The 27467-nt window shown below is 38.2% G+C and overlaps 1 protein-coding gene across 4 annotated transcripts in view; it reads right to left on the reverse strand.

Annotated features, from left to right (window-relative positions):
- The window catches only part of EGF (epidermal growth factor), a 92456-nt gene that overhangs the window by 28188 nt on the left and 36801 nt on the right, over window positions 1–27467 (reverse strand). For all 4 annotated transcript variants that reach the window (XM_004476166.3, XM_071215145.1, XM_071215143.1 and 1 more), the window contains 10 exons: window positions 23313–23438; window positions 22166–22288; window positions 19249–19371; window positions 18231–18356; window positions 16967–17103; window positions 14457–14605; window positions 8663–8767; window positions 5936–6159; window positions 1666–1833; window positions 824–973 (listed from right to left, as the gene is read on the reverse strand). In XM_004476166.3, the coding sequence (XP_004476223.2) occupies window positions 824–973; window positions 1666–1833; window positions 5936–6159; window positions 8663–8767; window positions 14457–14605; window positions 16967–17103; window positions 18231–18356; window positions 19249–19371; window positions 22166–22288; window positions 23313–23438 (1431 nt within the window). The remainder of the gene's footprint in view (window positions 1–823; window positions 974–1665; window positions 1834–5935; window positions 6160–8662; window positions 8768–14456; window positions 14606–16966; window positions 17104–18230; window positions 18357–19248; window positions 19372–22165; window positions 22289–23312; window positions 23439–27467) is intronic.

Raw genomic sequence — 27467 nt, forward strand, 5'->3', positions numbered from 1 at the left:
CATATATATTGCTATATATAACCCATATAAACTTAAGATCTTTGTAGTTTTCATTAATATTTAAGAGGGTAAAAGGGCCCTGAGACCAGAAAGTTTGAGAACTATTACTCTAAGACAATTCACTGGAAGTTCTGAAAGACCAATGTATCCAATTCTGATTTATGGATAGATCGATTTATTTATTTGTGGTGAATGTGTCACCTTTCCAGGCTTATTAGATAAATATGAATTTTATTTTTTAATAAAATTTAATAAAAATATCAGTATGCCAAAATAAAGATTTTGGTATAAAGATACCAAAGAAGGAATCTAAATACACCCAAATTTTTTATTCAAGTGAAGCAAATTAGTATTACCCATCATATTTGGTTTGCTTTTCCTTCCTCTTCCTCAAAGTTATATTGTTTGTAAAACTCACAATCACAAGCCTCCTCAAACTGGATTTTCCACACTTGTTTAGTATCCTAAAGTTCAGGTTTTTTTTTTTAAAGACTTTGTTTTTAATATTAAGTCCTGTCTTGTGGCATTTATTTCCAATTCTGGACTGCTCCATTGTAAATACACTTGGGGGTGAGAATGTTGGAGCTTGACTTTAAATATTATGTTTTGTTCATTAATTTTACATTAGTGGACATCAATTGAATTAAGTCTGTAATAAGGAACCCAAAGCCCACTAGAAGACAAAAAAAAACATTCAGCATCTTTAAAAGCAGGGGAACTTTTAATAAAAAATATTGAAAATCAGCAAAAGCATAAGGATGGATGCAGAACTGTATTCCTGTGCCCAGGTAAGACAATTTATCCAGTTAATTTGTCATCCTACCTGCCAGTAGGTGATGACCATTCAGAGTCAGACACATTTTCCCATCTGGGGCTTTCATGAAACCTTCACGACATGAACACTGAGCAGTTCCAAACTTCTCTTTGCAAATATGTTCGCAGCCTCCATTTTGGTGTAAGCAAGGATCTGCTCCTAGTGGATAAACGAGGCAAATTCACAGAGCTTGGAGATGAAAAGGATCCCACTGATGCAAATCACAGTTATACAGTTTGGGGGAACAAAACTCAGTGTATCTAAATGGAGTGCATAACAAGAGCTATTCCAGAAGCGTTCTCAGAAGGACCCACTATTCTAAGATAAGCTCAGAGTGCTATTACCTTATGAGTATTTACTGAGTATAGTCAGTGCTTTGTTCAAGAAGCTCCATAGGCAGATGTGATTCCTATTTCCTGAGTCATAATCCAGTCAAACTGACAAAGAGCAATTCAGACAGAGGGGCTACTCTAGGGCCCTGAATGCCATTTCCATTTGCTGACACTCACTCATAGGCACTCTTGGTGGCAGAGAATGGGCAGAGAAAAGCTTCCACTGCAAATTTCAAACTGGGCCCCCTTAGTGCCTTTAACCCAAGAGTCTTTGCAGGTGTAAGTGGTAAGTAAAAACAGTTCAGGAACTACTACTAGTGAGGAAAAGATGAGCTTGGGGGGATAAAGCCAAAGTTCATGATCAGATTGTCACGGTGTAAATGAAATCCAAATCTCAGGAAATTTTAACATCCCCCCTAGATTACTGAAAACTGCAAAATCCCCATCCTCCACTGCCATCAAACAATTAAAATAGTCACAGATATCAGTCAAAGAAAGACAGTCACAGCCCCGGTGTACCTGGTTTTGCCAATGGATGAACTACAACCAGCGATGAGGGCTTCAGCATGCTGCCTCGGAGACGTACCCTATTTTTGCCAGTCCACTTGTTCACCCTTATTACCGATGGCATAGCCCAGTCAGAAAACCACACGTGATCTTCAAACACAGCTACAGCAAATGGGTGACCTGGAAACAATTCAAATCCATTAAGTAAACCTTGTCTTTGCAATGAATATTTACAAAATGGCAGACTTAAAACATGCTCACACACAATTCCTTCAGTAAGTCAATTCTTTAATAAAACTACTAAGCAAATTAGAAGTCTCTGACCTACAACCTGCAGCAAGGCATACTTAAATGATGAAGGAAGCTTGTCTTAGGATGGGAGCCTGGTAGAGAGAGATCCTAGGAAAGTCCACTATTACCCTACATTTGAAGAATGGGAAAATATGGGCTAATTAACAAAATAGCACCAAGAATGAGGGGCCAGGTCTGGAAAGATTTTGTATTCATTGGTTCTGTCACTACTTTTAGACTAAACTTAATAATTTACTTTCCCCCTCTTTGCCTTAGGTACCTTGTCTTTCAAATGGCAGTAATGAATAGTAGACCAAACTTACAGTTTGTCAGAGGATTTTTTTAAATTTGAAGTAATTGAATGAGTCCCCTCAAATTCCCATCTCCAAGGATACATTTCTCTGCATTGGCTCCCCACCTCCTTTCTTATCTTTCCTCTTTTCTAATATTAGTTCACTGACCTGATGTCATCCTGCCTGTCTTTCCAGGATTTTATTCCATCCTTTATCCCTTCTTTTACATCTTACTGTCTTCATGTTACTAGATCCTTTTAGCCTATTAAAACCCTCAAGTCTTCCCATATTAATTCCTTCGATCCCTTGGCTCCTCTAGATTCTTCTCATCTCTTTTCTTTCCTTCTTGGGCAAGTTTTTTGAAACAGTAATTTTTTTCTCTGACTCCTATTGATCTCCGAGAGGCTCCCTGGTGACTCCTTAATCTCAAACAAACCCACTCTCTGTGCCTCTGAAATTGCTTCAGTCAAGGTGACTCAAGATCTTCTAGTTGCCAAGATAGATGGTATTGTAGATTGAATCATTTCCCCCACAAAAGACATGCTCAAATCTTAATACATATTCCTATGGCCATGAATCCATTTGTAAGTGGAGGAAGTTATTATTAAAGTGCAGACTCATATGTTAACAGAATCTTCAAATACACTATTTAGATGAGGCCAAACTGAATCAGATGGGCCTTAATCCACATGACTGGAGTTTCTTATAAGCAAAGGAAATTCAGAGGTAGTCAGTCAGAAGAATCCAAAAGTAACATGAAGCAAATAGTCAATAGAAGCCAGAAGTCAGTGGAAGCGAGAGGAGAGAGAGATACATGTGATGGAGGATTACTGGAACAATTACAGACTCTGGGACCAAGCAAGTCCTGCCAATTCCTTTATGGTATCTAGTCTCCAAAACCATGAAACAGTAAATTTCTGTTTAACCCAACCCACTGTATGGTATTTATCATAGCTGCCCCAGGAAACTGAGACAGATGGATAATTTAAAATAATTACCAATCAAGACTTCTGAAGCTGTCTGTTGCTGCTGACCACTTCCTCCTTTATTGAAATTCTACACCCTTGACATCCATAACTCATCTTATTTCTTTTCCAGATTCCTGCATTATATTCTGTAAACTTTCAGGAGTGATTCACTATTGCTCTCCCTCTGCATGTCTTCCCTTCAAGAGTTCATATTTAAATAACCATCTAGGTAGCTGGTGACTCCCAAATCTGTTTCTAGCGCTAACAGCTCCTCAGTGTTTCAGACTTAGGTATATAAATGCCCTCTCTAGTCACTTCAGACATAATGTCTCCAATTCCTGACTAATTTGGATTTAAATCCAAGAAATCCCTTCACAATAACAATCAGGCCAGTGCTTGCTTGACCAAACAACTAGACACTATAATCTACCCATGTTGATGCAAAAACTTAATTATCACAGATAGTAAGGGGATAAAATACAAGGAATTTTCAGTTAGAAGTTAGAATGAGTGCATTTAAAAATATATCTACATAAAACAGCAAAAGCAGATCATTATAATGAGAGGGGGAAATCAGCCAAAATAAAATAAGATAAATAGTTGACATTATTTGACTCTTAGAAGAAAAATAACCAGCTGACTGCTATTTAAAAATTAACCTTTTTTCAAATATAAAACATACCTTAATACAGTATTCAGGTGTTTGAGTAGCAGGAAGATGTTTTAATATAACATGTCAATAGATGAGAGATTAATGCTAAGGAGGCACAAGTTTGGAAGCTTTAATCCTGTACAGTCACATCCTCGAGGTCAGTCTTTTTGCAAAATAGCAATGGCGCTGGCGAGTTAGAATGAACATACTCTCTCTACTGGTAGCAAAATCAAAAGGCCTGTCTCTACCTGTCATTATTGATTAGGTTCATTAAAATTCATTTTAGTCTCTAGCCCTTTGACCCAAGGTAAAGCCATAAATGAAACAAGGGAATACTTATATAGCTATAATTTTCAACAAAAAAATACCCCATATTAGATATAACCTTCCTTATTTTTTATGTTTATAGAAGTGCCATAAATAATCCATTTTAAAATTAAAAATGAGTTACTTTGATCTTCATACTGAAAATCCTGAACTAGCAGTTGAGAAGCTACCACTTATGTACCAGCAGATGGCACTGTAATAATGAGAATGACTTCAAATATTATAAAATCAAATTAAAAGTCTAGGAAGTTGCATTAGTCATTGATTACAGTAGCCATACAAATAATACAAATTTTAAAATCTGCTATGCTTTTTCAGTTTAGAATATGAAGGTTTTACATTCTGTTTAGGTATTTTCAAATCTCTATCTTCTTCTAGCACATGTATAATTTTACATTATTTGGGTGGTTTAAAAATAATAAATTCACAATGATTTTTAATACCCTGATCTTCCATCCCACTTTAAAAATGCTTGCCCTCCTTAACTGCTGACTGGACAACCACTGTAGCCTCTTGATTTCCTTCACTCCAAATTCCAGTCCCACTCTTACTCTGTTATCTATGAGGCATCCTAAGATACCGATCTTATCATATATACCTCCTGCTCAAGAATATGCACTGAAATTCTAGGAAATTCAGAATTAAGTTCAGTCACATTTTCCAGATAGTATTAATATACAAATACCATGGTTACAGCCTTATTTTATTTTATGTATTTATTTATTTTATTGTCTTTTTTTAAGATAAATAAATCACATAAAACGTTACATTAAAAAACATAAGAGGTTCCCATATACCCCACTCCCCACTCCACCCCTGCTCCTCCCACATCAACAACCCCTTTCATCAGTAAGACACATTCATTGCATTTGGTGAATACACCCTGGAGCACTGCCACACCGCATGGACCATAGTTTACATTGTAGTTTACATCTTTCCCAGTCCATCCAGTGGGTTATGGCAGGATATACAATGTCCTGCATCTGTCCCTGCAATATCATTCAGGACAACTCCAAGTCCCAAAAATGCCCCCATATCGCACCTCTTCCTCTTGCTGCCCTCAGCAACTCCCTTGTCCACCATCTCCACATCAAAGATACAATTTCTTCCATTTACAGCCTTATCTTAAATTAAAACCTTTCATCACATCTTTTCACCACATGATCCAGTACAAATACTGCCTTCTTTGCAGTTTTTCTGATTCAAAATGAATCACACACTGCAGCATAATCTCATAGTCATTTGTAATTCTCTTTTAACATTTAGCATAGGCTACAATGCTGTAAAGATATTTATGAAAACATATGACACTCATGCAAAAATGGAAAATAGAGGAGAAAACTATATTAATCTTTGCACATCAAAAGCAATCAATAGATAATTCAATAATATCTAAATGTGATTTTATCACAACTGTGGAAATATTTTCTAGAATATAAGAAATGATAATAGCACAACCAACTTTTTATCTCCTAGCAAAGTTTACAGTACTTTAATACTTTCACTCTGGTTGCAGAAAATCTTGAAAAAGAAAAATATTATGCATCACTATTTTTAATCCAATATTCCAATGTTAAAGTATTCCTCACAGATCATAATTCCCTGGAGAAGTCTGTCTGTCTCTATTCCTTTCTCACCAGATGGTTAATGATGTGTGTGTGTGTGTGTGTGTGTGTGTGTAAACACATGCTGTATTTAACACTCATTAACACTAGGTTATGATGAAGAAATCACCCATCCCAAAGCCTCACCTACATCGTTCTGGGCAAGTCTTTGGCGTTTTGAACCATCCAGATTGGCCATTTCAATCACAGACTGCTTGGCATCACACCAATACAACTTGTCAGTTAAGTAATCAATCGTTATTCCACTGGGCCACACCAGATCAGAGCTAGCTACAACCAGTCGGCCAAAGCCTTGGAGGGAAGAACTTTCAATTCGTGGATTAATCCCCATTTCAGTCCAGAATAATCTCCTTTAATCAAGAAAGCACACAACAAATAAATTCTGTACAAAAAAAAATGTTTTTCCATTCTTTCATCCCTGAAAACATCAATGTAAATTACTTCAGGATAAACTTAAGTGGTACACTAAGGAATATAGATGGAGAAAATATAACCTTGTATGTTGGACAAGTAATTTTAAAAAGCAGCATAATTATAATTTTCTATGACAGCATCTCAGACAAGAAATACTGAATTAAAGTCCAGATCATTAGATTAAAAATAAGTTAATTGGTTTAAAAATATATAGTATGCTAGCATATTTTTTATGTGAAACTCCACTTTTTACTTCCTATAGGATCTAAAAGGTATACACATAAAATGTAATGATAAAAATCAATGGTTTTGGATTTATAATGCATAAATATGTAATTTGTGGCAAAAACTACATAAATGTAGGGGGGCAGAGAGGTATAGGAACATAGTTCATATGTGCTATTGAGCTTCAGTTGTTATCAAAACAAACGTGATTGTTATAGATTTAGGTTATTATATTTAAGCCCCATGGCAAGCACAAAGAAAATATCAGAGAACATGTAAACTAATAGAGAAAGAAGTAGAGTACAGGTTGCCAGGATTGGGGAAGGGGCAATGTTGAGTTAATACAACATGAGTATAGGGTTTTAGTTTGGGATGATGGAAAAGTTACAGTAATGGATGGTGGTGAGGGTACTGCAACATTGTGAGTGTGATTAATCCCACTTAATGGCATGCTTGGGACAGTTTAGGATGGGAAGATTTATGTTGTATACATGATTACTCAACAGAAGGTAGGGAGAAAGGGAGGGAGGAAGGGGAAGGAAGGAAGGAAGGAAGGAAGGAAGGAAGGAAGGAAGGAAGGAAGGAAGGAAGGAAGGAAGGAAGGAAGGAAGGAAGGAAGGAAGGAAGGAAGGAAGGAAGGAAGGAAGGAAGGAAGGAAGGAAGGAAGGAAGGAAGGAAGGAAGGAAGGAAGGAAGGAAGGAAGGAAGGAAGGAAGGAAGGAAGGAAGGAAGGAAGGAAGGAAGGAGATAATGACAATTAAATGCAATATTGGATGAATCTAAGAATGGAAAAGAAAAGGCTTAAAAGGACATTATTGGGACATAAGAAAAACTCAAAATACAGAATGTAAGTTTTTTATCCATGTTAAATTTCTTGAACTTGATAATTGCACTTAAAGTGATTGCATAAGTGAATATAGTTATATGTAGGAAATGAAATGTACATGGAAGCATCCTGTGTTCAAGGATTGTGATGTGTGCAACCTGCTCTCAAGTGTCCAGAAAATAGGTAGCTGATACATAGATAGATAGGTAGTAGCTAGCTAGGTAGATGATAGATAAACAGAATTATATGGCAAAGGTTAAAATTAGTGGATCTGGGTATCTGGCATTACGAGTGTGGTATGTTGGGATTCTTTGCACAGAATTTGTATTATTTTTTGCAGCTGTCCTGTAGGTTGAAATTATTTCAAAAAATAAAAAGTAAAAAAAATTGTAGTATATTACTAATATAAAGTGTGTTTGACTGCAGATTTTTAAATTAGCATTTCTTGCTGCAAAATGCAATAAAACCTCGCTAGCCTTTCCTTCTGATGTATATAGGTAAAACTCTCTACATGCAAAATTACAACATAAAGGGAAGAGCATATTTTTCTATTATTGTTTTATATAATGCATTTGGTTAACCTGTTACTTTAAGTCCTACAAATCAGGTGCTGAGGCATTTTTCAGGTCGACATGGCTCAATATTTTACTGGCCTGTTTAGAGATGGTTACATTCTCACTGTTTTAATTATTTGGCTGGCTCCTAATCAATTATCAGTTACTACTAATATATTTTATCTCCCATAGACCATTATGAAATTTCTGTTGTAAACAAAGTAGGATTTGTTTTCATGCTGACTTTTTTTTATAACCAGAAAGAAATCAGTTAATCTCCTAATTCTCTAAACCCTAAACTAAAGTTCGGCACTAATGCGCAATTAACAACATATAGTGCCTTCCAGTCTTTCATAATTTCTGTTTCCTCTTGTGTAAATCTATTACTTGAACTCATTTTTAAATTTTTTCTAAATAGAATATTAAAATCATACCATCCAAATATCACTCTTCTCTGCTTGGTACAGCACTGAAGAATTTTAACGTAGATTGATCTCTTTCAGATATTGTTGAATAATTGGTTTATGTTTAATTGATTAATAAATTACAGTTGACTTCTTTTTAAAAAGAGATGGAATTTGCTTAAAATCAAAAAGAAATGTAAACCATAAGATTATTTTATAAGTGCAGAAAATCAAAGGTCATTTAAAAGAATGAGGAAGTGATGCTTGATAGCCATATCATCTCTGAAGATTTGAACAAATCTCATGGGTTTTCTTAATGTCCAACTCCACGGACCACCTGAGATCTAAAGACAAATTTTGGACACTGGCATATCAAGCAGGAACTGTCACATGCCCTCCGCAGAAAACTGCCTTGTTTTCTCAAAACCTACTTGGCCTTTGGATGAACAGCAATTCCTCGTGGCTGAGAAAGGTTCTCCTTAATGATTACTTCATGATGTTTTCCATTTAAATCACTCCTTTGAATAAGAGATTTCCTAAAAGGGATGTAATATAGAGAGGCTTGTTACATAAACTTTACTTTTCAAACAAGTTCCCTAGTTACTTAATGAAATGCAAAGACAGGCAGTCTAAACTCTACCCAGTTCCCACCTGGACAGCACCAACCAGCCACAAATTCTTTTCCTTAAACACAGTCTTTAATTAGCATCCCAATATGTATCCCAGGAAATTAAAATACAGAGTGAAAGGATAAGGGGAAAGGGGACGGTGTCAGTGTCTGGGAGGGGCAAAGCCAGAAGTGCACACACCCCTGTCTCTTACTCTCCCCATCATCCAATGAATGGAAGCCTGGAGCAAGGAAGGTCTTGTTGCCTAATTTCTATATTTGTCTGCCAAACAAATCCTTATTACCAAGCAGATATTTACTCAACACCTACTGTGTGCCAGGGATTGGCCAAAACATGGAGAGATGTTGGTAAAGAAGAACATTCTCTGTCCTTACACAGAGTTTATAGTTGAGAGGGAGAGGGCATTACAACAGAGCACAAAGTGGTAAGTGCTAAGAAAAGAGGTATAAAGATAAAGGACACAGTTGGAGGGCTCAGGGAGGGTGGCAATCCAGCCTGGCAGGGCTTAGAAAAGTCTTCCCTGAGAAAGGATGAGGAAAACCAGGATGAGGAGAGAGCCTGGGAAAAGTCGGGGGACGCTGAGGTGAGGAGAACTCTAAGCAGAGGAATCAGCACGTACAAAGTCCAGAAGGCCTAAAAAGATGTGAGACAGTCTATAGTTTCACATTAGAAAGTTTGCTGTGGTTTGGCGTGGAGAAGATAAGGCTGGGAAGAGGTGATGATGGCTGAGATAGGCAGTGGCAGTCAGGATGGAGAAAACAGGATGGAGTCAAACACTAAAATCAGTTCTGTATTTCCCTTGTCACTGGCCTTCAAAGCTAACACGGGTTTCTGAGAATTTCACAACATCACGACAGGCAAAGAGGCTACGAGTAGAGCGGAGGCCAGATATGCTGCCTGCTCCCAAGCACAGAAGAGAAAATATAACCGCTTTTAATTAAATCAACAACCATCTGTGAAGGGTCTACCACCTTGCCCTTGCGGCAACGTCTTCATGAAATAGCCCTGCCCTCTAAACGCAGGTCAAGACTTTTTCTCCTTTCCAGTTGTACAAAATGCTAAGAACTTTCCCAAGTGGTTTATTCAGCCACTGGCTGTGGAGCAAACGCCTCCTTGCAGACTATGTAGGATGGAGGTGAGTGTAAAATTAGTTCAGGGCCTATTCAGGCTCGGGTACACTTTGCAAACTACCAATGCAAGACAGTGGATATTTTGAAATCATTTTTTCTTTAATGCCACTTTAAAAGGTGATTTTACTCACAGCTCTAATGGCCATAGGTAGAGTACTGCTGGATGGAAGATATTTTTTAACTCAGTGAATCAAATTTTGTTCCCAGTCAGATATAACTGTCACTATGCCTCTTCCCTTGCTGGGAGGGAAGGAATTCTGAAGCATATTTTGATCCACTTGCTTGTGACCAGGGAAGATAAAACTGTCCGTTCTGATCACATTGTGACATCATCTTTAAATTCTCACTGCTTTGAGCAGGAGTTAATGTGAAGAGAAATGAAACCGACAAAAACTCCTGAGTGTGGAGCTGTCTTAAGTCAGGATTGCTGGAATTTAATTTCAAAGCTCCCTGTGGTGTTCACCTAATCATATACTTCTGTTGAGCCCAGCCAATGCTCAGATTCCTGTGTTGGTAATGAAAAAGCAGAGAGGAACAGAGATGTTCAAGTTCACCTGAGTTCAAGTGCAACCCTTAATCTAGTGGAGCACCGTCTCTTTATTTCTGTCCTCTAATTGACCTCAATGCCATTGGGATCCTCCATAAGGAAATGCCCACCCTCCTTCCAGGCTAAGGGTTTTCCATCCAGCACCCTAGAAGAATGCTTTTTACCTTATGGTACTTTTCGTTACCTTAAAAGAATGAATAAATAACTTATAATTTATTTTTTCCCCTCTTGATTCTTTTCTACTGAGCATTTAACTTCAGGAACCAAGATTACTTAATACTAATCCCCAGTGGAATTATCATTTAGCTTCCTTCCTACAGTTAGATGTAAATATGAACCTGTTTCCTAATCCAATACAGGCTGTAAATGTCCACTCTGGGTCTTTTACTTGGTTAAGAGTCACCATGTACTCTAATAGCATAAGATAGGAATCTCATGCAAATTCAATTTCCAGCTAATATTAAGGTTTTCAAACGATAAACCTCTCGTTTCCAGACAAACTAAAGGTTCTCTTTTAACTTTCATGCTAATGTGCTGGAGGTGCAGTTAACGTTGGGATTTAAGATATATTTAGGGGATTTGAATCTCTGGACTGACAATGTGATAGCCAGGTCCTGAGCCTCAACAGACTCCAGCACCTACAATCTGATTTATTGGACTTACCACACTCAGCTAAGATGGAGTTGAAGAAGGACAATCACCACACCATGGAGCCTAGAGTGATTACAACTGAAAATGGGAGGATTGCATCCAGCATCCATGTGGAATTTGAGCCTCCTCTTGACATAGAGGTGCAATGGACACAACCAATCCAATGTCCACATAGAAGAGGTGGTATTGGATTGAGAAAAGTGGACATGGTGGACGATGGGTATGGGGAAAGGCAGGAAGAGATGAGAGGTGGAGGTGTCTTTGGGACATGGAGCTGCCCTGGATGGTGCTTCAGAGGCAATCACCGGACATTGTAAATCCTCACAGGGCCCACTGGATGGAATGGAGGAGAGTATGGGCCATGATGTGGACCATTGACTATGAGGTGCAGAGGTGCCCAAAGATGTACTTACCAAATCCAATGGATGTGTCATGATGATGGGAACGAGTGTTGTTGGGGGGGAAGAAGGGGGGTGGGGGAGCGGGGTTGAATGGGACCTCACATATATATTTTTGATGTAATATTATTACAAAGTCAATAAAAAAAAAAAAGAAAAAAAAAAAAGGTTCTCTTTTAGCAGCTGACTTTAGAGAGAAGAGGGCTTAAAAAGGGCTTATTACTGAAGTCAGTGAACGAGAGAATTTGGGTCTAATTCCCCAGGACACTTGTTACCGGTCTATCCTCTGAAGGTACTACCTCTGCAGTAGGTAGTCAGTGCTGTAACTCAAACACAGTTAAAATGAGAGGTGCCATGACATGTGGGGAAATATGAGAACGGCATCCCAGCAGGGCCAGGAGTGCTGGGCGTCTGCTGACCCGATCAATGCTTGCCCTTCTGGGAACATCCATGTATAAGCTGTATTATTACACACAACTGACATTTTAAAATCTTTGAAAGTAGGTGCAACACAGAAGGGGTCGTTATCATGACTTTTATCCTTTTCACAGCTGAAGCTGGTTCTAATTTATTATATCACTCTGGGTGGAGCACATTTTAATCACCTCTGGTTGGGAGAGGCAGTAATTATCCATGATTATTAAGAGCATAAGCTTTAGAAATGGTCATCCTTGAATTCAAATTCCAAATCTACCACTTGCTGTGCTGCTTGACTTTGAGAAAATTATTTTATCTCTTAGAGCCTTAACATTTTAATCTGTAAATTGGGGACAAGAAAACTTATACCACAGAGTTCTTTTTTGGATTCAGTGGTGTCATGGCTACCGTTGGTATCAGGTAGTGTCTGGTATCTTGCAGTTATTCAACAAGTAAATAGCCAAAGAATAAAGGAATCTAAGGGGTGGCTTGGTGAATGAATGAATGAATGAATGAATGAATGAATGAATGAATGAAAATACCATCACCCCAGATACAGAAGTGCCATAGCATTGATAACTGTAAACCACACCATATGTCTGGCATATTTCATTTCTAAAAGTCATTTTGTTTCTGGGGGTTATTCAGACCAAAAGAGATTTTCTGGGACATAGAAAGCCTAACCCCAAGCATATAAAACAGTTGGTTGCAGCTTCTCCCTGTGTGTAGGGACTTCTGATTCACAGAACTGAAACGAATTCTCCTTTTCTTTTCTCTAACTAATTCTCTTATTTTAACGTGGTTGCATAGGTATCAGACCTTATGGACTGAAGCGTGTCTCCTAAAAAAAGAAATGTAAAATCCTACCCTGGGTCCGTGAATGAACCCTATTTCGGGTCTTTGATGTTGTTAATTAAGATGAGGTTAAGGTGGGCCCTAGTCCAAATGAGAATGGGCCCTAGTCCTTAGAGAAGGGGAGACCTGGACACAGAAGGACAGAGGGGAGGAAGGCTACGTGAAGACTGAGGCGGAGACCGCGTGGATTGCCAGAAGCCATGGCCGGAAGCGGGAGAGGCAGGGGCGGGTTCTTCCCCACCAGCTGTGGAGGGCACAGAACCCGCCAACGCCTTGGCCATAGACTTCTGGCCTCCAGGACCAGGAGACAACACATTCCTGCTGTTTCTTGTATGGTGATGTGCATGTTTGTTTGGTAAACTCACAAATTTTGCTTTGCATTTATTATGTATGTTCATGAATGAATGATATACTTCAACAAAATTTTATTTTTAAAAAATTCTGCTATTTTAAGCCAGCCAGTTTGTGGTACTCTACAGCCCTGGGAAACTAAGACAGCCACCATTTAACTTCACGGCTTTAAGTTATTGTAAGAAAATGTCCTAGAGCACCCCGCCGTTATCCCCTGAGCCACTCTGCGGGTAGCTTCTTTTCCCTAAGTAGCCAGGAGGTGGGCTATCCTTAGCACACACAGGGGATCCCGCCACTTCCCTTCCAGTCTCCTGCTACCCAGCCCGGCTGCCAGGGGCTCCCAGGCCTCCCAGCTGAGAGTGGTGCCTGCAGAGAGAAGGAGACACCACAACCCACCGAAGAGAAAGCCGATGACCCCCCCAAGCCCATCTCGCACCTCAAGAAGACTTTCTTCACAACTCCAGCTTAAAGCTCTTGTTTCCTCCTCAACATTCATTTATCAGGAAGCCAGAAACTGGATTCTAATCCAAGATTTGTCATCTCCAGTCTGTGTAACCTTGAATAAATCACTTGGCCTCTCTGAGCCTTAGTTCTCTCATCTGTAAAGTGAGGGGGATTGGCTGGCTGGCCCCTGAAGCCCTTTCTAGACCTCACTCTGGAGAGTGCACCCTTTAGCTGGCAGTCATTTATGTGTGGTCTTATGACTGATGTTTAGATTTTGCCTTTTTATTTATTTTTTCCTGTCCCTGATCAATCCAACTCAACTGACTTGAACGAAAGTATAGGTGACAGACCTCACCCTTTTCCTACTTCACCATTACTTTGAGAAGATACTCGAAGAATGTTTATTGATCAAATTCAGATTCGTTTTGGTCCTCTCTGATTATAACAGTCAGAACTAAAAAAAACACCTACTACTTTTTTGATCCTCAAAATTCTCCCATGGAGCAGAGCGGGTGTAGCTCTGTGGTTATATGCCTGCTTTGCACCTGTGAGGTCCTGGGTTCAAACCCCAGTATCTTCTAAGGAAAAAAAAAAAAACTTCTTCCATGGATACTGATTTGATCTTGATGAAGGGGCATATGTCTTGCTTGAAGGTGAGGAGAAAGAGGCTGGGGACAAATGTGGACAGCAATGGGGCATCTTTCCTCCAATCACAGTTATGTGCTCAGCAAAATTTTCCTGTGCAAAGTAGGAAGCCTGTCACTCCCATCCCATGTGGCTTAAAACTAAAAGAGGAAACATACCCTCTGTCTGTCCAATAGAATTTCCGGCCAATCCAGTCGATAGCAAGACCTTCAGGCATATCTACTCCTTCCTCAATAAGCCTTTCTCGCTTTGAGCCATCCACATTAGCTCTCTCTATCTGCTTCAGGGCTGTGTTGGCAAAGTATATCTACAACAGAGAACATAGGCATTTCTGGCTGATTTGTTTTAAAAAAAATCAATAATGAAATATAAACAAATGGGGCTAGTAAGTGTCCAGGCAGTAAGTGTTAATTGTTAAGAGCTTGGATTTGGAGATTGACACACCTGGAAATGTAGTCCAGCTATGCTGCTTTCCAGAGATATATGGCCTTAGACAAGGTACTGTGTGCCTCAGAGCCCTAGGTTCCTCATTGCTAAAATGGGAAAAATAAGGCCAAGTTCATCAGGTTTCAGAAGATAAATTATATATAAAACGGTTAGTCCCATGCCTGGCACATATTTCTATTGCTACGGTTAAGTTACTAATCTCTGATCACTGGTCAGAGATTGACTGTGCTTGAACTCCAGTTCAAGCACAATGAAAGGTAGCAAAGACTTCTGGTTTAATCGGGGGGACAAGCTGGGCTGTATCTTCTACTCAATCCACAGCAGTGCTCTACCCAAGTCAGGAGATTCAGGTTCCTCTCACAATTTTGCCACATTTGAGTTGGTTGCCTTGGCCAAGTCATTTAACCTCACGGAGCTTCAATTTTCTCAACTGTAAGAACAAAGTAAGACTAGACATTTGCCAAAGTTCCTTTCATCTCTAACCTTATATAATTTCATTTTTATTAATCCATCTTGTCCAACAGAGCATTCCTTGCTGGTGCAAAGTTCTTTTTCAGTCTAGTAATCAGGCTTTCAAACACATACAAGAATTCCATGACAGTGTTAAGAAGTGTTATGGGTCAGCAATTTAATAGCAGCATTAGTGGAATTGTGACTGTGAATACAGCTATGTACCTATATGTACATAAATCTATAATGTATGAAAAGAGTATTCACAGAATGTTCATTCATTAAATAATGGGTTAGCCACCTTTCTAAAAATATATATATAATGTTCTAATCTTCTTAAATACAAAAATGTACACTTCTCTTACTCAGAAACACTCCACTAGAGCTGTGATTCTCAAACTCTAATGCAATATGAATCCCCTGAGGATCTTTTCCTTTTTTTTTAAGGAGGTACTGGGGATTGAACCTGGGACGTTGTGTGTGGGAGGCAGGTACTCAACCAGTGAGCTACATCCCCTTCCCCTGAGGATCTTTATGAAATACCAAATCTGAGTGAGTTGTCAGGGGTGCAGCTGAGATTCTGCAATTCTAACTGGCTCTAGTGACGTTGAAGGTGCTGGTCCAAGGACCACGGTTTGAGCAGCAAGAAAATGAGAAAACTGACATGAGAAAGGAAAACAGCAACACCATTTAGAGTTCATTTTAGGTCTCCCTGTTCAAAGTACTTGCAAAAATACTGACTGCGTAGCAAATGCTAGTTTGGTAATAAATGGATGTTGAATTGATTTTTTTCTATTAATTTTTTCTCTTAATATAATTGTATCATAGAGCTACACATGTTAAGTTCAGGGAAAAGAAAGAAGAAAGACTTGTTTACCAGTGTATAATCACAAAACTTCTACCGTTATATTCCACTATCAATCTGTACATATTTGACACAGAATCAAATTGTTTCATCCTATCTCTTTTGACCATTGCCAGGCTGCTTCAAATTGGGAAGAAATAAAAGACACAATTGAAAATCATTCTAAGTATTAATTTACTATCTAGGTATAACTAAGTAATTACTTAGGAGAATCAATAACTAGATAAATTTATAATTCGTGTGTGATTAATCTCCAAAAGACCCTGTAACATATCATTTCAAGCACATTCTACCCTAGCATAAACACAATTAAAATTCAAAGAGCAAATGGCAAGGTGATCGGGTTCATAATATAGAAATTTTACGTCATATGCAAAAAACCTTTGTGTAAAATTAACTAATTATTATGTAAATAATGTAACAAGTTAGACTGACCTCCCCACATGAGCCATAAAACTTAGTTTCCTGCTATTTATGGTTAAGAGATCATTGAGTCCCCTTCCTCAGTGACATATAGTGAATGTAGATTACTAACCCATACTTGCCAAATAGCTCAATCCCTGACTTCCATGCCTCACACCACCAGCAAATAATCAAAAACATATTTATGAAGCTCCTGCCATATATGTGGCACTGTGCAAGCTTCCCATCATCATCTCCAAAGAGGAAACTAAATTTAAGATACTGTGCATCATCCTCCCAACAAAATGGCTGAATCATGACAAGGGCCAGAAGAAGGTCATGTAACTGGAATGTCCTCACAATTTCTCAAACAATATTCCAATGTCTATAGTGAAGTTTTCTCACGTCTAATCATCCTGAGCCAAAGGATTTTCAAGTAGCTCAGGTCAGATATTAGGATAAATCCCTCCACTCTCTCCTTAGAACTCACCCACAAAACCATACCTTATTTTCCACAGGGTCATGATCTAGGGCAAAAACCATTCCAATCTGCTGGCTGAGCAGCGTTCCATAATCTGTTCCATCAAAATGGATGTGTCGAATATCTTGAGAATTGGCAAACAGCAAAAATGGCGGTGGACCTATTAACCAAATTTCAAATATGACTCCATTTAAAATGTGACTTGGAACTCAAGAGGCACTACTGACTCTTCCCTTTCATTACACCCTCTTCCTTAATTTCTGCAGTACTCATTTCCCACCAATGTGGCTAGGTTAAGACAAACAAGAAGATTTCCTCTTCCATAACATGGTGATATATTGCCAGAATTTCACTGGATTCCTCCTTCTCTAGGTGTCTGCTTTTAAAATGCAAATTATTTCTAGAAAAGGTCAGCATTAAATAACCAACACCATAGCCTCATGACATAAGTATTGATGCAGTAGGCTCCTTGAAACGTTAGCAGATTGTATAGATTTGTGTCCATATAAACAAACTTTCTTGGCCTGGTCTAAAATGGAAGTATGATAATTTGAGTTAATAGCAAAACATCTGATAGTTTTGGGGGTTCATATTATACTGTATTTACTGAGGTTGCGAGAAGTCAAGAGTTTTGGGGTCTAAGGCAGTCTGTGTGGGATCATCATTATATTATTTCAGATTAGAAACAAAATGAATCTTCAGAAGAGATGAAATCTAGGTATTCCCAAGAATAGTATAAAACTAGGATTCCCAAGAATGTTAAGAGATGTGATATTGGAAGATGAAAAAATAACTGAAGGAGTGGATATGGCTCAAATGGTTGAGTGTCCACCTTCCACATGGGAGGTCCCAGGTTCAGTTCCCAGTGCCTCCTGAAAAAAACAAAAACAAACAAGCAAAACAAATGGAAAAACCAACTCAGGAAAGCTGATGTGGCTCAGTGGTTAAACACCAGTGTCCCACATATGAGGTCCTGGGTTTAATCCCTGACCCTCAGTCCCTCAAAAAATATTTTTCTGAAGCATAAGACTTCATATTAAATTTTGACATGGAAAGGACAGAATTTGTCAAAATATTGTGATTATGACATTCACTGGTGAGAAGAAAATCAACTCAATTAATCAAAAAATACTTATTAAACCCTTCTGTTTTCCATTCCCAAAAATAAAAATTCAGACTTTAAACCCAGAAGTCAAAAGCAACTCAATTCTTCATCTTTCACAATGAAATGTTGTGTTCTCTTCATCTTTTCGCACAGCCATATTTTCAAAAATCCACAGCACTAACCTGAAGCTGCACAGCTTTTTTTGTCCAGCTTTAGGTCATATCCAGGAATGCAACCACATTCCCAGGACACTGGGCTGAGAGGGATGCAGAGCTGGCTACATCCACCATTATCAGGAGAGGAACAACCTACAAAAACAATTGCTTATTAATAATGCTCTGTTACTCAAAAATATAATTTTTATCCAAATAATGAAGCAAGCCAAGTATATGTTGCTTTTTAAAACTGTTTTTCCTAATCATTCATACTGCTGCAATGAAGTTGATTTTTTCAACTTCACTGCAGCAGTATGGAGGAAAAGGTCATTATATACCCCTGTCCTATAACCCCAAATCTTGAATGTTAACCCTTCACATCCCAGTGGCCCTTTTTCTTTGGTTCTGTCACTGAGTTCAAAAACAAGTACACTGGCAGATACACTTGTTTTTGAACTCAGTGACTTCGTGATTTTGCAGCTGGTCTAACTCTCTAATGAGTAAAACTTTTCTTCATCACATTTTGGCCAATTGACTTATTTTGCGTTCTTTATTTTTTAAAAAAAGTCACATATAACTCTTCTGGTAACTTTAATTTACAACAGCCTTCCATATGCTTAATCTCTGTCAATATAAAAGTAGAGAGGGTAATTGATTAAGTACTTATCAGGTGCCAGAAGCAGGCTAACGTACCTGCATCTGCCACCTCTTTGAATGCTGCTGGATGCAGAAGCAGGACAAGGGTACCATTAACCTTTACAGATGAGAAACTGAGAACAGTGGAAGTCAAATCACTTGTCCAAAGTAACATGGGTAGTAACTGGTAATGCTTCCACAAGCCTGTCTAACTCCAAAGTCCTTGCTCAGAACACTATGCTGACTCAAAAACAAAGATAAACACCCCATTTTAAATTGATGTTAATCTGTTGCATAAACATCTTTCAATTTGTAATGTTGGAAAATCTATTTTTCTTTGACAATAAGATCTATTCTTAGGTGTCACTTAGCAAATGAGCATTTTAAAACAAAGTGTAAGTAAACTTACCACTACATGTTTTTTCATCTGCCTCAAGCCTTGAACCTTCAGGACAGAAACATATGGGACCATCTGACGTCAGAACACAATCATGGCTGCATTCAGATCCATTGCTTGGACAGGAAACAAATTCTAATTAATGAAGAATAAGGTCAAGATTTGAGTTGAATCTGGTTCATGAAATTTATTAAAATCACTTGCCAATAAAATACAAATGCCTTAATGAAGAGTAAGATAAATTAAGGGTGAACATTTATGAATGCTGAGGTAATGGAGATACATAAACAAACAGAAAATTTCAAATCTAAAAAACTTAAAGACCTATAGTCACTTTGGAAAATGACTATAGTTATCGCTACATTTTCTTTTATGTCAAATAATATTTTTTAAGTTATTAGTCATCAGAATTCCAACACACTTTAAATGGACTTGGCCAAAGTATTCTCAAGCTCATCTGGAAAATAAACTACCTGTGTAAGTAAAATTGAGACCACTACGAGTGCAGTCAGGTATGGGAAGAGAAATGAAAGGGTCTTAACAAATATCAAAACGTATCATAAAAATATAATAAGTAAAACAGGAGGGAAAGGGTGCAGGAATAGGTTGAGATGATAATAGAACAGAATAGAAAGCTCATTTAAAAAGGACAAGTAGTGTTGCTCAAGTGGTTGAAGGCGTGCTTCCCATGATCTTGAAAGATCAAGAATTTCATAAAAGAATATGAAAGGGAAAGCAATGTAAGAAATAACACTGTCTGTATAGTACTATAAACAACAAAAAATTAGCAAGTTAAAATTTATCATTTGAGAGGCTGACAGGGTAATAGAATATCGGAGAGAACTGAGTATATTATGGTGACGCTAATTCTTATGATACCAGAATTTATCACAAACATCAAATTTGACTCTTATTGAGCATCAGGTAGCAGAATAAAATTCCCAAAAGGTGGATTCCAGAACATAGTCCCCCAAACTTAAACCTATGTTCATAATATATAACAATACTCTTGGATTGGTCATATGTACAGAATAAAAGATATCATGAAATGCCAGAAGCAATTGCTCAGAGAGGTAATTATAAGCTGGGAAACCAAAGAAATGTTTTTATCAATCATTGAAAGACACTCACAAACACAATCACATATGGCTGGCAAAATCATTTTTGAACAAACACTTCAGACCAACCAAAATTTTGTAAGGTCGAATTTTAAGAAGCAAAAGAATAGACAGCCTCACCAGGCAAAGGGTCAAACTTCAAGATCATTGAATGTGGCCAGAATAATCAATTGTACAAAAGCCTGTATTAAAATACATATATACTGGGATAAAGCAAATAAGGAATTATATTAGAGGACTTAGAAACCAAGATTTTCATTGTAAGAGAAGAGATATTACAAATATAAAACTTTTAGAAATTAAATGAAAGCCTAGTAATCCTAAATTTGAATTGGGAATATCGATATGAACTCATAATGTATTTTCTTTTTTTAAAAATTGTATTCCTTGCTTTGATACTAGGAAAATCCAGAAACAACTACTAACTCTATGGCAGATTATTGTCTTTCAATACCAATTTTCATTTAAGGAACCAGATCTCCTTAAGAAATTGCTGGTTCCATGTCTCGAATAAGCCTGTAAAATATGTCCTAACAAATAACAAGGAAACTATCAAAGACGATTGGTATCAGGAACCACTTTGAAGAGGCTGCCACTGGCCAAAAAAGGAAACAATTTGCACATCAGTAAGGATAACAACTGTAATGGGTTGAAACATATCATAGATGTTTAAAAATCCGCAAGTTCATCATAATAATTATTAAAAAAAGCATTCATTGGTCACCTTTGGAAGGTGTTAAGGAACTAACCAAACCATTATTCTAAATATAAGTAAAGAGAAAAAAATCCAATATTTATCCTGCCTTTACTATAAGAATTGTATCTTGAGGTAATTAAATAGTTGATGAGAGAAACCTTATCTCTATAAGGATATTCCAGTTAATAATTTAAAAGAAATAATAGAACTAGAATATAATCAAAACTTTGAATGAAATAAGGGACCTAGGAAATGATTTAATTTCCTGCTAAAACCATCCTTTGAAAGATTGTTGGGGAAGTTTATAATAGATGAATGAGCATGCTAACCAATTTTAGCATGACAGAAAGAAAAACAACTAGACATTCTGTATCTCCTGATGGAAGAATAAACACACCTTAGTATTCTTGCAAAAAATGTCAAAGCCGAATTTGGTCAAGACTTTCGGCCTAACTACAAGTTTTCAGAAAAGACAGGACAGAAGAACATCATATCAAAGGGGTTCAATCAGCAAAACCAGAACATGAGAAATTTTACAAGGGGAAAAAAAGAGGAGAAGGAATATACAGAATGAAAGAGATAGAGATCAATAGATACCAGTCTAATATAATGGGTAGAGCTTGTTTAGATGCTTATTCAAACAGAGCAACTGTTTTGGGGAAAAGAAAACTTTTTAAAGTAATGGGAGAAATTTGAAAACTAACTGGATTTTTGATGTTATTACGGAATTGTTCGTTTTTTTAGGTGTGATAGTGGTTTGTGACTATGCCTGAAACTGGCTGGATATTAGAAGATAGTAAGGAATTGTTAATTTTAATATGTAATAACGTGTCATAATTATGTTTTACAAGTGTTAAATGTTAGGGATATACAATGAAATATATATGGGTGAAGAAATAGGAAAAAAATATATCTACATGTTAGTTTCCCAATCCGGAGGTTCTGGTTTAATAGGTCTGGGGTAGAGTTTTAAAATAAAATAAAATAAAATAAAACTCAAAGGTGATTTGGATCCACACTGCTGATTAAGCACCACCAACCCAGATGATATCACCTTTAATATCACTGAAAATGAAGGAAAACAATGCAATAAATATTTGCTGCTGTGACTTACCATGACACCGTTTCCCATCAGGAAGCAGAACAAATCCTACAGGGCATGTACAATAATAGGATCCAGGGGTGTTTTCACACCCAAGAGTACAGCCATGATTCCAAAGGGCACATTCGTTGACATCTACACAATGACAAGAGCCAAATACAGTCTGATGGCTATTTTTGAAAAGAAATGATGATATCACTAAGTCAGCACAAAGTACAGTATCTCAAAGTTGGATACGCTATAACTGACCATGGAAAGACTGTTTTTGCTACTCTAGCAAGAAGTCAAAGTCACCTCAATTATCTTGAAAGCCATTTTTATTCTGTCACAGTTTATACTTTCAAATACACATTTACAGACTAGAATTACTCTTGAAAAAAAGGTAGTACTATTTGCTTGAAAATATATACATGCCATTTAAATCAGAGACTCTTGAAAGTTCTTCTCAAAGACAGGACATTCCCCACTCTCCTCTTCATCCTGATTCCCCAGCAGCTTCACCCTGGCTTAAGCACCAGGCTTCCAGTTCAGTGTTTCCATCCTACAGCTTTTGCCCACTAGTTCCCATGAAAGCAAGTGACTATAATTAACAAGGGAGATGCCAGATTTTCCTGAGGTATCACTCTTTCCTGCCTCCCCAATTAATTTAACTGAATGTGTGCTGTAGTCACTGGATTCTTTTCGTTGTCAAATCATTGCACCTACCTGGAAAAAGGTCACAGAATTTCATTAAATTGAGCCTGGAATCTCAAAATAGGAAGAACCCTTGAACGCCAGTCAGTTTCTCAAGATTTCCAGTAGACTTTTGGGGAATGGGAGGTGGGAGTAGCATACCCTTTGAGAATCTTATAACTATGGAACCACTCCCCTGAGAAATTTGCATATCCTGACACTGTGCATACAGTGAAATCCAGAGGTCCATGGAGTCTACTCAGAAACCTCCACTTTATACTAACCCCTGAGCAGCCTTTGAGAGTGTCTGATCTAGGAACAAAAGAAATAAAGAAGACCTGGAGGGATTATGGGATATAGAGCCTTTAAAAACAGAAGAACAAACTAAAAATGCTTTTCTGGGGGGAAAAAAGTGGAACTTGAAGTTGGTTTCACATTGAGGCTCTGGACAGCCCCCTGTAGGGTAAGTCACTGATCCCCACGTTACCTTCACAGTACTGTCCGTCTTGGTTTATAGTATATCCCTCAGCACAAATGCACAGATGGGACTTGGGGTCTTGCCCACACACACTGCCTCTGCAGTTTCCTTTCCTTGGTTTGCATAGCTTCTGATCTGGAAGAGAAGATGGTTTATTTGGAGAGGAGACTTGTTTTGCCAGAGGACAATGCTTGATCCCTTCCAGGTTCTTAAGTCGAATCTCCCTGTGGCCAGTAGGGTGCGGTCTTTCATGGTAGTGGCACCCTTCTAGCATCAGGCAGCATTAGCCCAGATTCCGCAGCATTCCAAAGTCCTTTTATTTCTCTAATTGCATGACTCCTTACATTAGCTCTCAGAAGAAGACCTACTAATTGGCTGGAACTGTCTTTTCTTGGGTTCCAAACACTAAGCACAATATATTAGCCTTTCATTCTGATTTACTTTTACCCAAAAAAATTAAGCTAGCACATAAACAAAAATTCCAAAAATGAGTTTTCTGTTGAAGAACTCAAAAAGATTCAAACATAAGAACATCTTTTCTTAAATATAATATTTATAGGTCAGATCTAGGTGATGTTTAGCTATTTGTAGGATCATAGCTTAAAGATGATCTTTCAGACTTATATACCACTGCTATATGTCTTACCCCCAAATTTTTGAGTTGATGGTTGCCAGCATTTCATGTGTTACAAAATATCCCAGGGTATCTAGTAAAATCTCCTCAGTGACGTGGATGCTTGGGTTAAGTAAATCAAACATATTGAACAACAAATGGTTAATTTGGTACGTTTAATTTTTCAGAGCCAGAGTCAAGGGCTAACCTGGTCACATGTATATCCCTTTAAAAGAGGTTCAGATTTTTGTCCCTTTTGCTCCTTCTTATTTTTGCCAATGATACCAACAGCAGGACCTTTGTGAAATGCTATGGGGAATACAGGGGGCAGTGAGTCCGAGGACAGAGGCCCAGGATGGAGGTAGGTACAGAGGTGAGAGCTCTCGCAAGAGGTGAAGGCCGGAGATTAGGGTCACTGACCACTGGTCCTGGACATGGTTGAGCTCATCTAGATTCTTGGTATCATAAAAGAGCCTCTAACTCAAGAAACAGCAGCATTGCTGAGCTGGGCAAAGGTAATGCCATCAGGAGCCTGAGAAGAGCAGTCAGAGAGCAGGGACTGCATGTAGGCTTCTTTCTCTGATGCCCGTTTATTTAATTAAAAAGGGTCTCCTCATTCTGACTTCACCCATCGCCTTTGATTTCAAGTCACTGAACACTCCTTTTCTTGACCAATAACACTAAGATCCAGTTAGAAATACATTCTTGCCCCCCCTTGAAAATGACATCAAGTATGTATCAGGGTCACCAGGAAGCATGTCACCCTTTAGAGATTCCGACCAGATACATTAAGAGAAGCCTCAGATCTGCGTTTTGAACAGAATCCAGAGCAACTCTAATGCAGGAAGACTTCAGAACACATTCTGTGAAACACTGGTCTTGCTTCCCAACTTCACACTAGTTTCAAGTACCTCTTTCAGCTAGTCTGTATTATTTCCTTAGTTATTTTGGACTTTTTTTCAGATTCTGGAGAGGATTAAATGCTAAATAAGTCTTTCCAATGTATTCAAAAGCATTTCAATATTATCTACTAAATCAGTTAAGATTTACATTGAATAGTGTTTGGGATATTTACTCCAAAAAGTTTTTTTTATCACTTATGGTTTTTATGCCAATTATGCATTTAGAGTTACATTGTTTTTCATGTTTCCACATGCTTCACTTAAACTATCAAAATTTTAACTAAGAATATCAAAAATAAAATGACCCTAATTTTAAGAGTGGATGACCAAAATTTGAGACCCATACATTTCTTGGAGAAAAAATGCACCAACTTCAAATTTCTTTTTTTAAAAAGTATGTAATTTCTTAAACTTTTTTTTTTATAATCTTTACAAATAAAAAACAACAACAAAAATCCAGAAAGGTCTGATTTGACCTTTTATTAGCACCAAAATGCTACCACCGTCTTGAGGTAACAACAAATTGAAGGGTTATAATTCCTATAAATAACCCTTACAAAAATCTTTTTTATATGGGGCAACGACTGGCATAAGAATCAGGCAAACCAAATTCTGTCTCTGTTCTGCCTTTTCCATGAATGATTTTATCCCTTTGGCTTTTCATCTGTTAAATAAAAGTGCTGAAGTACATGTTCTCTGAGATCCCTCACTTGAAAAAAAAAAAAAAAGTTCTGTGGTTCCCGACCAAATTAAAGGTTTGTGGTAAATACCTTTAAGTTTGTACCTCTAAAGATTCTCAAGTTTTAGTAACTGCTTATAATATGTGAATGGAGATGTAAACTGACTAATGAAGAAAACACTTAACGTCTGGGGTACAAGAAATGCTCAACTCTTCTCCAAGATCCAGTATTATTTATCTTTATCATTTCATACCTTTCTACCACTCTGATGGCTTAGGTCCTCATAACCTCTCGCCTGGACTTCCGCTTATTGTATTACCATCACCATAATCCTTATGTTTTTGAATATGCATCTTTTTTCCATTAATTGATAAGCTCCCGAGGATGAGGCATGTATGTACCTTATTCACACTTACAATCCCACTAGTACCTGGCGGGCTGTCTGTACGAAGCAGGCATGCAGCAACGTGGTGAACACATGCACAGAAGCCTGCGATGGTGTCACCTGCAGCCCGACTCCCTGAATTTATCTTTCCTTGAATTTCCAGTCTTCTTTAGAGTTTGAACATGAACAGCTTGTCAGACTAGGTTAGCCCAGGACTCTTTGCATTAGACCAAGCTGCAGATGGTGTTAATGATGCTGGTTAATATAAATCACTCTTCAATGCTAAGCAGAGGCAGGACAGTCCCCACCACTCTCCTCAGAAAGGTTGTGCTGCTGCTGTCACCTGAATTCAGACACTGAACACTTTAAAAGGCCATTTTAGCAAGTGGCAAAACAGAGGAGTGAGGGTGATATTTTTGTTTAATCTCACTAATCTTCTGCCATTCTCTGCTTCAAAATAGGCCAAGCTGGTGCTCAGTATGCAGCTGCTGCCCTCAGATTAACACCCCTTCGCAGATCCTGGACTGGGGCTTAATTACCTCTGAGATCAAATTAAAGCTTCTAATCACAGAGTTTAATGTCCACCACCAACTGTGTCCTTCAATAACCTCCTGACTCAACTCATAGACCCCCATGAGCTTTTTTTACCCCCTCCTCCTCTACCTCCCCCCACCCTGCTGCTTTTGCTGTCTGTGTCCATTTGCTGTGTAATCATCTGTAACTATTTCTCTTTTTGTCTTCTCTTCTCATTTTCTTCTCCTCTAGGATTCACCAGGATTCGATCCTGGGGACCTCTGATGTGGAGAGAGATTCCCTGTCACCTGCGCCACCTCAGTTCCTGGTTCTGCTGCGCTTTACCTTGACTCTCCCCTTCGTCTCTCTTTTGTTTTATCATCATCTTGCTGCATAATCACTTGAACAGGCACTGGCTTCCTGCGTGGGCAGTTGGCTTACCGCTCAGGCATTCGGCTCACTGCTCGGGCACTCACGTGGGCACTCAGCTTGCCATGCGGGCACTGGCTCGCCGCACAGGCAGGCTTTCTCTTTTTTCTTTTTTTTTTTTTACCAGGAGGTCCCAGGGATTGAACCTGGGTCCTCCATGGTAGGCAGAAGCCCTATCACCTGAGCCATATACTAGAAGCCCATCGCCTGAGCCACATACATTTCCCCCTCATGAGCTTTAACACAGCTGAGTAAATCTGTAGATTTTACCATGGCCTAGTTCCAAAACCATGCACATGGGATCCAGAGCCTGCTGCTTCTCCACTGATGACATCTTTTTTCTGCCTTGAATTCAGTGTAGTACTCACCTCATCAACCAAGCCTTTCTCAGCCCTTCCATTAATCATTCTTGCAGCTAAATAGAACTCCTCATATCTAGCATACCACAATAAAATTTCTGAATAATACTTTATAAAGCATGTACATGATTGCATTTAATTTTCACAATAAGCCATAGTGGTATGTGGAGCAAATATTATCTTCCCATTTTACGGATTAGGAAATAGAGCCTCATGAAGGCTCATTTAGGTAGAAAGGCCAGACTGGAACTCAAACCCAGGTCCTCTGATTGCAGACATATTA

The sequence above is a fragment of the Dasypus novemcinctus genome, chromosome 1 (assembly GCF_030445035.2).
Source record: "Dasypus novemcinctus isolate mDasNov1 chromosome 1, mDasNov1.1.hap2, whole genome shotgun sequence".
NCBI classification, from domain to species: Eukaryota; Metazoa; Chordata; class Mammalia; order Cingulata; family Dasypodidae; genus Dasypus; species Dasypus novemcinctus.